The 13,665-nt window shown below is 47.3% G+C and overlaps 1 protein-coding gene across 1 annotated transcript; it reads right to left on the reverse strand.

Moving 5' to 3' along the window:
- Positions 1-247: 247 nt before the first annotated feature.
- FKBPL (FKBP prolyl isomerase like) lies at positions 248-1,713 on the reverse strand (the record flags this gene model as incomplete). The annotated part of the gene is made up of 2 exons (XM_079933510.1): positions 1,530-1,713; positions 248-1,356 (listed from the first exon to the last, which is right to left on the reverse strand). The coding sequence occupies exon 2, from the start codon at positions 1,280-1,282 to the stop codon at positions 248-250; it is 1,035 nt and encodes a 344-aa protein (XP_079789636.1). The 5' UTR covers positions 1,283-1,356; positions 1,530-1,713.
- Positions 1,714-13,665: the final 11,952 nt, after the last annotated feature.

Genomic DNA, 13,665 nt, shown 5'->3' on the forward strand with positions numbered 1-13,665 from the left:
GGCTTCTATTCATCTTCGGAGATGGATAAGCCCCCCAAAACATAGCACACGTGACCATATGGCTTTTTAATGGTAAAGGGTAAAGGGGGACACTGAGACCACTGCTACCTCCCCTAGGAAGGCAAAAGCTGAGAGTGGGATATGGGTGAAACCCTCCCTCTGGGCCACCCCCACCCCCACCCCCCAAATCTCACAGCATAGACCACACTTCACAGGTTCCTGTTTCTTTTAAGGTTTTAACTTTTAATCAGCCAAACATCTTGCGCAGTCCCTGAGCCAGCCCTGCATCCTGTTTCTTTCCCTGAATGATCACCTTTCCCAGCTCCTCCTGGGCTGCCCGGTTTTTTGGGTCTACCGCCAGCACCTTCTTGAAGTCAGCAGTTGCTTTTTCCAGGTTCCCAAGAGCAGCCTGGGCAACCCCCCTTCGGTACAAGGCCTTTAAATGGCCAGGCTCCCGTTCCAGAACCCGGTCACAGCTCTGGGCTGCCAAATGGGGCTGCCCTAGCAGCAACTGACAGGCAGCCAGGTTGGCATGAAGGACAGTTCGTTCCGGAGAGCCAGGTGGGGGTAAAGTCAGCAGCAGCCGAAGAGCCCGTCCATAGCATCGGGCAGCCGATTCAGGGTTCCCAGCTCGGAATAATTCTGTGCCTCTTGCACGTTCTTCCCTGGCCAGGGCCTCCTTCTCAGTGGCCTCCAGTTCCCAGGAGTCCCGGCCCTTGGTGAAGGAGGCCAGTGTGAGCCTGACAGGAGGTCCAGAGCACCCAGGGAGCTGAAGCTCTGCCTGCTCGCCTTGACACATGGACTCCAGGCATTTCTCTATGAGCTCCCCCCAGGTTTCTTCCCTCCATGGGCCTAACCCCATAGTTACCTCTGTCCAGCCCTCTGGCAGCCCTGACCCCAAAGTAAATCCAAAAGTCTGTACCCAGCAGCGGGAGCCCAGCTTGGGTTTGTCCAAGCCATGGCCACGGATTATGATCTTCTTGACAAAGCTCCCATCCGGACAGTACCAGAGATCAGAGGCTTGAAGGGGCTCTGGCACCTCACTGGCTGAGCCATGAGACTTAGAGTCTCCTTCAAGTCCAGCGGCCAGTTTTTCAGTTTCTTGAGGATTCTCTAGAATTTGGCTGTCTGAATCTGGGCTCACTCTGAGCTCAAGGATTTCAGTAGGAGGGTCTCGGCGCTGCTGCCTAATCTGAGTAGTTAAATCAAGGTTCTTTTCCCATTGTTGCTGCGGTTGAGAGGTGTCCTTCTCTCCCACTGGATTGACTGGTGGCGTCTCCATTTAGGTGCCTGGTCCTTTCCAATGTGGGTAAATAGTTTTGGTCAGAAAGGGATGGACCAGGTTCAGGTCCGCACCTGATTTAAAAAAATAAATAAAAATAATGTCATTGGCAGGAATCTTATTTAGATTCCTTTCTCGGCTCGAGCCTCCGTTCCAACCCCGAACTAACCCAGAACTATAAGTTCCACAATTCCCTGCGGCTTGGGTAGCCGTCCCAACTACGGACACCGATCGAGTCAAAAAGTACCTGGGCGGTCGAAGCGCCTCGCCTGGCGGCAACAGCCGGACCCTTCAAATCACCTCTCTTTCCGAAGCTAACTGCTACTGAGGTACTGTCCTCGGAGTCTTGCCCCAGGCGGAGAGAACGGTCGGGGGTGGTGGTGGGTGGGCAGGGGACAGCTGGACAGAGACACTGACGGCTAACCCTGGAGCCCGCGAGACAGCGAATCTAGTTAAAATCCTGGCAGCCAATCGGGAGGAGGGAGAAGTCAGGTTAGCCCGCCTTTTGGACGTGACGTCATTTCCCCCACACGCTCACCCGCCACACCCCCGTAACCGGGAAGCTCCAGGCCTTAGCAACCGAGCTAGGCCAAATCAAACCTAACTAGGCGAGGTACGGCTGGCCAGGCTACTGAGAGTGAAAATCTAGAGAAGGCCTGGAATGGGAGATTGGGGCGAATGAGAATATAGGGGGGAGTGGTGGAGCTGGTGTCACACGGCAGCGACCAGTCCTTATATCTGGCGACCTCAGGCCCACCTGTGCTATTCTCCTTGTTCCTGCATTCGGGGCTCCCAGCCAGAGTCAACCCGCCTGCTTCTTCGCCCATTCAATCCAGGGTGCTTCAAAATAAAACCTTTCTCCCCAACCGGCCCTATTCCCTTAGGGGACCACCTGAAGCTTGCCTTACCTTTCACCCCATATTCATTAATGCCTTTCAAGCTCTTCTTCCTCAAGAAATCTTAGACAGTGCTTTTCAAACTTTGATGTGCCTACACACTATCTGGGGAACTTGTTAAATTGCAGGTTCTGAATTAGGGGGTCTAAGGTGGGCCCTGCAATTCTGCATTTCTTTTTTTTTTTTTTTTAATTAATTTATTTATTTTTGGCTGTGTTGGGTCTTCGCTGCTGCACGCGGGCCCTCTCTAGCTGCGGCGAGTGGAGGCCACTCTTCGGCGCGGTGCGTGGGTTTCTCATTGCGGTGGCTTCTCTCGTTGCGGAGCACGAGCTCCAGGCACGCGGGCTTCAGCAGTTGCTGCACGCAGGCTCAGTAGTTGTGGTCCACGGGCTCCAGAGCACAGACTCAGTAGTTGTGGCGCACGGGCCCAGCCACGCCGGGCATGTGGGATATTCCCGGACCAGGGATCGAACCCGTGTCCCCTGCACAGGCAGGCGGATTCTCAACTACTGCGCCACCAGGGAAGCCCCAATTCTTCATTTCTAACAAGCTCTTGGCTGCTGCTGAGGCTGGCCATGGACCACAGTTTGCATAGTATGATTCTAGAATAACCTCATCCCATTCTCTTCACCCTTTGGTCTGTGCCCCTTTAGTTTGTCATATATTTTGTACCTATAACTGGTATAACCTGCTCCACTGGGCGACCCATGGAAAATTTGTCCTCCCCTTCCTAATAAAACATGTAGGTCCCCTTTGTGATTCAGGCTTGCTCATCCAGCTCCCTGCACAGGCTGGGCTACCACAGCTCTTCAGGGAAGGAGAATCCCACTCTCCGTCCTCACTTTGGCTCCCTCTTCAGTTTGCTCTCTAACACCCGGCCATTGTGCCCCAGACTACAAGGACCATGCCAGGACAGCCAGGAGGAGAGGTAATTTCATCATTAGCCACAGACTTGTGTCAAAACAGTCCTCTCCGTCTTGTGTTGCGTCTCAGATCACTACCTTAGACTTTTTTTTCTCAAGTTTTATTTCTAGGTTCTGTACTCCAGTAACCTTAGTCCACTGCAACTAAGGCTAAATACTCTGATTCTTGGAATCCTTATATTCCTATTGAAAATTAATCTACCTTTTCTCCCTCACTTTTCCCTGTTGCATTTCAGGGATTTCTGGGAAAGGCAGATAGTCTAGAATGAGTCGCAAAAGATTTGATTACATCCTAATCCCTGGACAAAGATTGCTAATTTGTATTATGTGTGCCTTAACTGAGAGGTCCACTCCAATGACCCTTCAAAGATTAGCTTCTCTCAATGAAAAGAAACTGTACTCTGTTACAAACGTATTGCTTTGTAATGTCTCTTACTCTTTTGTGTGTGTATGTTTCAGTTCCAACTGAACTGAAGAGGCAAGGACCCTGCCTCTACTTCTTTTGTGTTTTATCTCCTTCTTCATTCATTCATTCAACAAATATTTATTGAGCACCTGCTATGTTCCAGGCAGGATGTTAGGAACTGGGGATACATAGATGAATGAGACAGAGACAGTCCCTGCTCTCGTGGAACTTATAGTTTGGCCGTGGAGAATAAGTAATTACAGTGGTATGAAGAAGCATGAGATGCTATGAGAGTGAATGAAGGATGAGGGAATATCCCTTGAGGATGAGACATTTTTGCTGCCATCTAAAGAATGAGTTAGAACTGAACCTCTGAAAACACACCAATAGACCCCATACTGAGAAACGCTGAATTAAATGGTCAACTTTATGTCCTTAGGTAACCCCTTGTCACCATCTGTGACTATATATAAAAACAAACATAGGCACCAAACCCCTAAAAACAGTAATCCAGGGACTTCCCTGGTGGTTAAGACCCCATGCTTTCAATGCAGGGGGCGTGGGTTTGATCCCTGGCTGGGGAACTAAGATCCCACATGACTGTGTGGTGCTAAGCGTGCTATGCGGTGTGGGGGGAAAGGGGGGCGGGGGGAAGACAGTAATCCAAATCATCTAGAATGGAAATATTTTTATTTTTAAAAAGATGACCCAGGGGCTTCCCTTGTGGTCCAGTGGCTACTAAGACTCCACGCCCACAATGCAGGGGGCCCGGGTTTGATCTTTGGTCAGGGAAGTAGATCTCACATGCCACAACTAAAGACTCCACATGCCGCAACTAAAGACTCCACATGCCGTAACTAAAAGATCCCACACGTTGCAACAAAGATCCTGAGTGCCACAACTAAGACCTGGCACAGCCGAATAAATAAATAAATAAAACAAAACGAACAAACAATAAAAAGATGACCCATTAAAATGAAAACATAAAAGTTAAGTTTTATAAGAGGACTGAAAAGTCCCCAGAGATGACATTCATGGATCTGTAGATTCCCCTGGGTCTCAGCTTGAGAAACATAGGTCTAGGAAGGGGCCAAGATGTGAAAACTCAGGAATGGGAAATAGCATAGGCTGTACCCCTAAAGTGTTAACTGCATGAATATTGACTGACTCTCACAGATTGCTCTCTCCCAGTTCCCTGCCCCTGAGTCCTAGTATTCTACAGCTCAGTTCTCTGGAGATAGTCACCAAGGAATCAACAAAAAAGAAGGGAAATAAGCCTGGAGGATTATATCCCCAAGCCTGTCTAGAGAACATGGGATCTCAGAGGATCTGGCCATATTCTGCTGCTCTCCTTGCCCTACCCCATAAAGGCATTGTTTTGCCTTCATTATAGATCTAATCTGGGGACTTCCCTGGCAGTCCAGGGGTTAAGACTCCACGCTCCCAATGCAGGGGGCACAGGTTCGATCCCTGTTCGGGGAACTAAGATCCCACATGCATGCCGGTGCAGCGGAAAGAAAGAAAGGAAGGAGGGAAGGAAGGAAGGAAGATCTAATCTGATGGCAGAACCCAAGGAGAGGTTCAGGAACTGATGCAAGGTAATTTGTGAGCTGGTGGTTGTTCCATGTTGTCTCAGCACACACGGAGCATATGACACTTGCCTTCTAAATGGGTGAAGTAACATTCTGTAAGCAGATAGAGTGGGGGGGGATCCCCAGAAGAAAAGAACCAGATAATAGCTTTTTTTTTTTAAAATTTATTTATTTCTGGCTGCGTCGCATCTTCGTTGCTGCGCGAGGGCTTCCTCCAGTTGTGGCAAGTGGGGGCCACTCTTCATGGTGGTGCGCGGGCTTTTCCCATTGTGGTGGCTTCTCCTGCTGCGGAGCACAGGCTCTAGGCACGCAGGCTTCAGCAGCTGTGGCGCATGGGCTCAGCAGTTGTGGCTTGCGGGCTCTAGAGCACAGGCTCAGTAGTTGTGGTGCACGGGCCCAGCTGCTCCGCCGCATGTGGGATCCTCCCGGACCAGGGATCAAACCCGTGTTCCCTTCATTGGCAGGCGGACTCTCAACCACTGCACCACCAGGGAAGTCCCCGATAATAGCTTTTTAACATAAGAGAAGCCATTTTAGGCCTAAACCATTTTGTGATCTAAGCCTTGCCACAGTGCTTGCCCTTGAACAGGTCTTAGTATTAATGATCTTAAGAAGTAACAATCCTTGGACTTCCCTAGTGGCACAGTGGTTAAGAATCCGCCTGCAATGCAGGGGACACCGGTTCCAGCCCTGGTCCAGGAAGATCCCACATGCCGCGGAGCAACTAGGTCCGTGCACCACAACTACTGAGCCTGCGCTCTGGAGCCTGCGAGCCACAACTACTGAAGCCCGCGTGCCTAGAGCCCGTGCTCTGCAACAAGAGAAGCCACTGCAAGGAGAAGCCCATGCACCTCAATGAAGAGTAGCCCCCGCTCGCTGCAACTACCGCACAGCAACAAAGACCCAACGCAGCCAAAAATAAAGAAAGAAAGAAAAAAAGGAAGTAACAATAGCAAAGATAATAAATCAGTTGTAAAGACTCCCAGTTCTGTTTCAATGATAAGAATTAGCCAGAAGCACTTTCTTGAGCCGTTTTGCAGAATTTAACACCCCTCATAAGCGCTCAACCACTAGATCAACTAACACCTGAAGGATGCTACTGTTTCTGACCCTAATGACTTCAAACTAAAGCTTGGACTCTGTCGACCTTTGCCCCAATTCTGTGCTCAAGCCCCTTCAAGAGTATGCATACTATGCCCAAGCCCCTTCATGAGTATGCACCCTTAGCTGAAAACTTCCACAGTTTTGCTGTTTGAGAAGACACTGCTTTGGGAAAGATTCCTGGTGTTCTCCTTACTTGCTGTAATAAATCCTTCTTCTACCTATCCTTGGCTAGGTTGTGTCTTCTGGCTCAACACACCAAGAGCTGAACCCAGTTTGGGGGTAATAATTCTTTTCTTATCTATTCAGTAACCCTTACTGAGTACTCAGGATTAGTCAGTGAGACATGGAAATAAATACAGAACTCCCCATCAGTAGGCTAACAAGGGTAAATAGTTATAGTTAACGAAACTCCAGATGCAAGGGCAAAAGTGATAAGTGGAAGGGAAGCTATTTCCAACTGGGGGTGATCTGAAAAGGTCTCCAAAGGGTTGAGCCTTGGAGGATGGCCATAATTTTGACATGTAGAGATTGAAGGGATTTATTGCAGGTGGAGGAAGCAGCACAAAGCAGGAGATATAAGGAAAGGAAAGCCACTTTACACCCATGCTATTCATCTCTGGCTTGTCAATTTCAGCTTCTCCTATACCCATTCCTGCTGCCCTGTCACCAGGCATCAAGCTGGTTGGAACTTTTTACACCCTCACATTCCCCTGAATTCCATACTCACCACACGGAACCATATGCTGCACTTATTTTCTGCCATTTAGCATCAGCATAAGAGACAAAAATTCTAGCTTTCCAAAGGCTAAATCCATTTCCCCTTCTGTTTAGCTTTGGTGGTTTCTGTGGTTTTTAGTTCTGCTGGGATTTATGTCAAAATAGGTCCTCTCCCCTCTCGGTTCCCAAACCATTTTGCTTGTGCTTCCCTTATAGGCAGAGATTTCAGGCAGGATGAGGTAGTGAAAGGCAGCCTTTTCCACAGTGAAATGTTTAATTCTAAGAGCTGGTCTTTACCAACACCTGACCACAATACCAGACATTTCTTTAAGTGTCTTATGTATATTACCTCATTTCTCTTCACACAACTCCATGAGCTACTTATTCAGTCATTCAGCAAATCTTTACTGAGGGCCTCCTCTGTGCCAAGCACTGTGCTAGGTTCTGGGAATAAGGCAGTGGAAAAAAGCCCTGGATCTCTTGCAGCTTATATTCTAGTGAAGATAATAGGCAATAAAAATCAACCAATAAAATATAATGTCAATTTTGTACAAGGTGGTATTAGATAAATAACTACACCAGAAAGGAAAAAATAAAGTAGCAAGTGCTATGAACACAATGAAGCTGGGTAAGGGAATGGACAGAAAACGCCCCCAGGTGTGCATGGTGCTGTTTTGAATCATATGACAAGGGAAAGTCTCCTTGTGGAGGTGATATTTGTGCAAAGACATAAATGACATAAGGGAGCAGGCATGCAGATATCTGAAGGAAGAGTGTCCAGGGTGAGAAAAACACAAGCGCAGAGGCCCTGAGGCAGGAAGGAATTAGATTTTTATGCTAAATCATAGCAGCTAGAAGAACAGCAAGGGGGCCAGAGTGGGTGAATCAGAGTAAGCAAGGGAAAGAGTAGGAGGGGATGAAGTCAGAGAGGTGGGGAGAAGCCAGGTCAGGTAGGCCTCATGAGCCAAGGTAAGGGTTTTGTTCTAAGTGTGATCGGGAGCCGTCAGAGGGTTTGAGCAAGGTGAGTGATATCATCTGCTAAGTTAAAAGATTACTGTGGTCTCTTCCTGAAGGAAGGACTGTATAAGGCAGAAACCCAATTAATCAGAAAATCCAATTAAGGGGCTAGCCAAGGGACAATGGTAGCACAGGACCTTGGATTAGGGTGGAGGACAAGGGCCAAGGGCAGAGTCCTGAGGCCCTCTAATATTTAGGAGCCTGAAAGAGTCAATGAAAACTGAGAAGTAGCAGCAAATAAGGAACTAGGGGACACTTTCTTAAGCTGGATCCAGAAAGAGTAGAAGTGAAGAAAGCATTTCAAGGAGGAGGGAGTGATCAACTGTGTTAAATGTTGCTAATGGTTCTAGACCAGAGTTTCTCAACCCCAGCACGTATAGGTTCCAAAGTAATTAAATGAGTATCTTGCAGCTTAAGAAATAAAATCTTTCTGCTATTGTTGACGCTCCCTGTGTATCCCTCTCCACTCAGAATTCTCCTGGGGGAGGGGCGGGTGGGAGAGGGATGGATTGGAATTTGGGGTTAGCAGATGCAAACTATTATATATAGAATGGATAAACAACAAGATCCTACTGTATAGCACAGGGAACTATATTCAATATTCTATGATAAACCATAATGGATAAGAATATTTTTAAAAGAATGTATATATATATATATATATATATATATATTTATATGTATAACTGAATCATTTTGCTGTACAGCAGAAATTAACACAAAATCAACTGTATTTCAATTAAAAAATTGAAAAACAAAAGAATTCTCCTCCTGTCATGAGGTAACCACTATTCTGAACATTGTGCTTTTGCTACATAGGTGAGTAGCAAAAGAGTTTTTGAGACTTCCCTGGTGGTCCAGTGGCTAAGACTCCATGCTCCCAATGCAGGGGCCCTGGGTTCAGTCCCTGGTCAGAGAACTAGATCCTGCATGCCGCAAAGAAGATTCCGCATGTGGCAACTAAGACCTGTCACAGCCAAATAAATATATATATATATATATATTTTTTTAAAGAGTTCTTTCCCCTTATTCTCAAAGATGAGCTGTATTATTGCAGCATGTTTATATGGTGATGGGAATGTTTCAGTAATGAGGGGAAAGCTGATTATGTGGGAGAGATAGGGGATAATTTCAAGAGTCCCATTTCTGTGCAGGTGAGAAGGAATGGGATCCCAGCTCACAGATGGGATGGGGGCAGTGAGCAGGTCAGCTTCTCTGCAGTAACAAGGGGAAGGCATTGAATTCAATAGAGATGCAGGTGGCCTGGTAGATTTGGGGGTGGGACCATGAGGAAGTTCTTTTCTGACAGTTTCTATTTTCTAACTGAGATAGGAAGAAAGGTTGTCATCTTATGAAATTGTGGTCTCAGATTTGGGGAATGTGGGAAAATGCAGGCTTGCAGGCCACACTGAAGGCGGAAAGGAAGCGAGACCAGTCGGTATGACTGTGTGTTTTTTCCCCAGACACATTCAGCTCTTGGGTGCAGGTGTGGTGCAGGCAGAGTTGGATTTAACCAGGGATAAAATGTGTTGAAGGGAGAGGGACCAAGAATACAGTGCAAGGCCTGAGAGGCAATTACAGTGTTGAATCTTGGGATCTGCAGTAGGTATTGAGGTAAGTAAAAAATGAGGGTATCTAGCGGCAAAGAAGAGTGAGAGAGTCAATGAATGGGAGGTCCAGGTGGGGTTGAAGAATTTTTGGAACAGGGATACTGAGTGAAGGAGGAGGGGTGACATGAAAAGACTGAAGAGATTTTGGAGGGGAGGCAATTATTTGTGGTAACCAAGTCAAAGACGTGACACAGGGAGACAGTGGCTGGGGAGGGGGGAAACATCATTGGAGTTGAGGAAGGGAAGGAACTGACGAGGGTGCTGTATGGTTATCTACATGGATATTGAAGCCACCAAAAATAATGAAATGGCAGAGGTAGATGGTAGAGAGGAATGGTAGAGAGTAGATGGCAGAGAGAAAGGCAGTAAGCTAGATACTGAATCTTCAGTGAGGGTTCAACAGGAGAGTGATAATCCAGAATCGAATCATGGGGGAATCAGAGCTCCCAATAGCTGTTAGAAGGTCCAAAGACTCTCCTCCTGGAGGATAGAAGCTCTGTTGATAGGAGGACAAGAGCCACGGGCATCCTTGCTCTTGGAGGGAGTTGAGGTAAGGTAGGAGGAGAAATGAATTGGAATACGCCTCCGAGGGAGAAATCTGAGTGAGGTGATGAGAGCTTGGAGAAGTCATTTTCATTCACTTCTTTCTCTCCTTAATTCCTTTCCATTCAATTGAGTTCAAAGATTGATAGAAGAGGTTTTATCTGTGAGGGTCTGAAAACCAGAGATAAGCCAGATTTGGCTCCTGCCTTCAAGTAGCTGACAAGGTAAGGTGAGGACATCAAGATCTCAGCCGGAAGAGATGGGAAAAAATCCAGATAAAGTGAACAATGGGTATGTTTTAGACCCAGATACTTTCTCCTAAAGAAATTGGCTCTAGTTGAAGCCACATCTTTCGGCCTCTCCTCTCTGCGGTGGTCCCCAAAGTGCCTCTAAGCTTGTGATTCCCAGCCTTGGCTGGGATCCCGACCTTTGGAATCACCTGGGGATGTCTTTAAAAATATTGACGCCTGAGTCCCAAGAGATTGTGATTTAATTGGTTTAGGATGCGACCTGGGGTTTGGGATTTTTAAATGCTCCCCAGATGACTATAATGTACAGCCAGGGGTAAAAATCATGGCTCCAAGGAATGCCTGGAGCTATGTTCAGAAACCCACTGCTTTAGTCCAACCCGTGATAGAGAGAGATTCCCTCTTGCTGGAGTGAAGGGGTCAATTGATCTGAGCCTTGAAGGGTAGGTACATTTTAGCCAAGTGAAGAAGCAGATGTGAAGGGAAGGAGAATATCGTGAGCAAAAGCTTAGATGTGGTCTGAAACACATGACAAGCAGCAAACAATTTGGTTTGTAACAGGCAGAGATTGGAGTAAGAGGTCTTAGATTTGAAGAACAGCTGGGTAAAGACCTGAAGTGGGAATGGTGAATAGTACAGTTTGGTTCCAGAGAAAGCTGGATGATTTCAAATTATGGAAGAGGTTGAAGGCCAGATTAAAATTGTGTAACCGGGTGAGTAAACAATAGGGAATCTTGAAGGGCTTTTGAGAGGTGTGTTAAGGGGTTGTGAGAAGTGTGTTTAGGGAGGATAACCTGACAGCAGTGTCAAGGGAGACTTGAGGTAGGGAGAGGTAGGAAAGGGGAGCTGTTGCAATAATCCTAGATGAGGTCATTTTTCCAGCAAGAGTTGGGAAAAAGTTACAGAGTCAAAAGACATTGTGATGGCAGAATTGACTGAGCTTAACAGCTCCCCAAAAGTAAAGGCAGGAAGGAGGTGGAAGGGGCGTCACGTTTTCAGATAAGGGCGCCCAGGAAATGGTGCTGTCTACGAAGGTAGGGAAGCAGGTTTTCAGTGGCATTTCATCTGTTTGGTTTGGAACCTGCTGAGTTTAGAGAACCAGCAACCATCCGTCCAACCATCCGTGTTCCACAAGCACCAGAAGAATGTCTGCCTATAAATACATAGGTTGCAGAATGTCTTAGTCAATTTGGGCTGCTGTAACAGAATACCATAAACTGGCTGTCTTATAAACAACAGAAATCAATTTCTCACAGTCCTGGAGGCTGGGAATTCCAAGATTAAGGTGCTGGCAGATTCAGTGTCTGGTGAGAGCTCCTTCTGGTTCATAGACAGCCTTCTTCTAGCTATGTCCTCACATGGTGGAAGGAGCAAGAGAGCTCTCTGGAGTCTCTTTTATAAGGGTACTAATACCATCCATGAGGGCCTACCTTCGAGACCTAATCATCTCCCAAATGCCCCATCACCACATTGGGGATTAGGCTTCAACAGATGAATTTTGGGAAAACACAAACATTCAGTCTGTAGCAAAGAAGCATCTGGTTACAAATGACGTCTGAGTTTGGAGTGGACGAGATTTTTTCAAGGGAAATTCTCAGAGAAGGGAAAAGAAATCCAGATATAGATACTTAGGGCACATGGGAGGGTTCAGAGAGGCAGTGTACTGTGAAAATGCCATTGATTTTGGCTCCTGGTAACTTTTGGTCATTTCGTACTGTTTGAAAGAACAATTTCAGTAGAGTTGGGAATGGAAGCGCATTTCAAAGGGTTAAGAAGCAGTGTATGAAAGAAAGACATTTCTGACAACAATACACCCTATTCAACAGGGGAAAAGTGAGTAGGTAGTGAGGAAGTGCAAGCTGCAGATGTCAGTTCTTTTTTCACGAAATTGGGTCCGGAAGGCACATGAAACCTGAAACATCCAAAGGAGAACCCATGATTTCCATACTCCATCCCATCCTCATCCCATGTCTCCTATCACAGTGCATGGCTTTCCTTCTAGATTATAAACTTCATGAGCTTCAGTGTTCATACCTGCTGTCTCGGACAATGTTTCAGCAGTATCCTGCATGGAATACAAGATAGGACCCTGTCCTGCAGGTGTACAACTGAAGATACCAAGCCCACCGCTTGTGTCTCCTCCCCCTCCCCAAGAGGTCTCCTGGTTGATCTCAGGATAGGAGAGAGCAACTAGCCCCGGGCAGACTTGAGAGGCTCTGGACTTCCTCCCTGGCACTCAGCTTTGGTCAGAATGTTTGTGTGCCCTCCCCTCTCCCCCAATTCATATATTGAAATTCTAATGTGCAATACAATGGTATTAGGAGGTGAGGCCTTTGGGAGGTACTTAGGTCATGAGAGTAGAGCCCTCATGAGTGGGATTAGTGCTCTTATAAAAGAGACCCCAAAGAGCTCCCTAGCCCTTTCGGCCAAGTGAGGATACAGTGAGAGGTCTACAGCCCAGAAGAGGGCCTGCACCTGACTGTGCTGCACCCTGATCTCAGGCTTGCAGTACATTTCTGTTCTTTATAAGCCATCCAGTGATGGTATTTTTGTTATAGCAGCCCGACTCCCACAGCTCTTTGCTTCCTTTGCCTTCCCTACACTGGTACGACACACCAAGTAGGGCTAATCCAAGTTGTCTGCCACCCTTCAGCCTGCAAGCAGGAACAGCTGTGGGCAGATGGCATTTTTCCCTGCCCCATGCCACCCTACCCCTGGCCAACTTTTTCAGAATGGTCTGCCTTCTTTCCTCCTGACTTCCTGGAGTTCTGGGAATAGATCCCTGGGTCTGCTTGTAAATCTTCCCTCCTCTCCAAAGCCTTAAGCCCAGTCTGGTAAGGAGTGGAAAAGGTGTGCTGGGTAAAGAAATCCCTACCAAGGATGGATCTCAAGGTCTTCCCCAGTAGGATTCCCAGGGAGGCCCCTTCCCCCCATATTTGTGTTTGTCTGTCTGGTGTCCTGGGAATCTGTCTCCTCTCACTTTTGTCTCTGTCAGTTTTCTTCCCCCGCTTTCCCCATGCCCCAGAAGGGGAGATGAGGGGAGGTGAAAGGGGAAACCAAAAAAGCAGGGTCTTCGCAAGGCTGCAGTCTTCGGAGTTGCATGTGATAAATCCACTTAATCTATTTAATATTGTCTTTCAGAAATTCACACACACACTCACACACAGATCAGAACAAGGTGAGGACTACCGAGGGGACGGGGAGGGACCGGCTCCCTCCGGACACTGGAAGGTTTGTACCCTAGGTTCCCTTCTGCCCGACCGCCCAGGAGTTGGGATAGGAGGAAGGGAGTATTTACAGAGAACGGGGACGTAATCTTCATCCCAG

This window comes from Stenella coeruleoalba (assembly GCF_951394435.1).
Source record: "Stenella coeruleoalba genome assembly, chromosome: 10".
Lineage (NCBI taxonomy): Eukaryota > Metazoa > Chordata > Mammalia > Artiodactyla > Delphinidae > Stenella > Stenella coeruleoalba.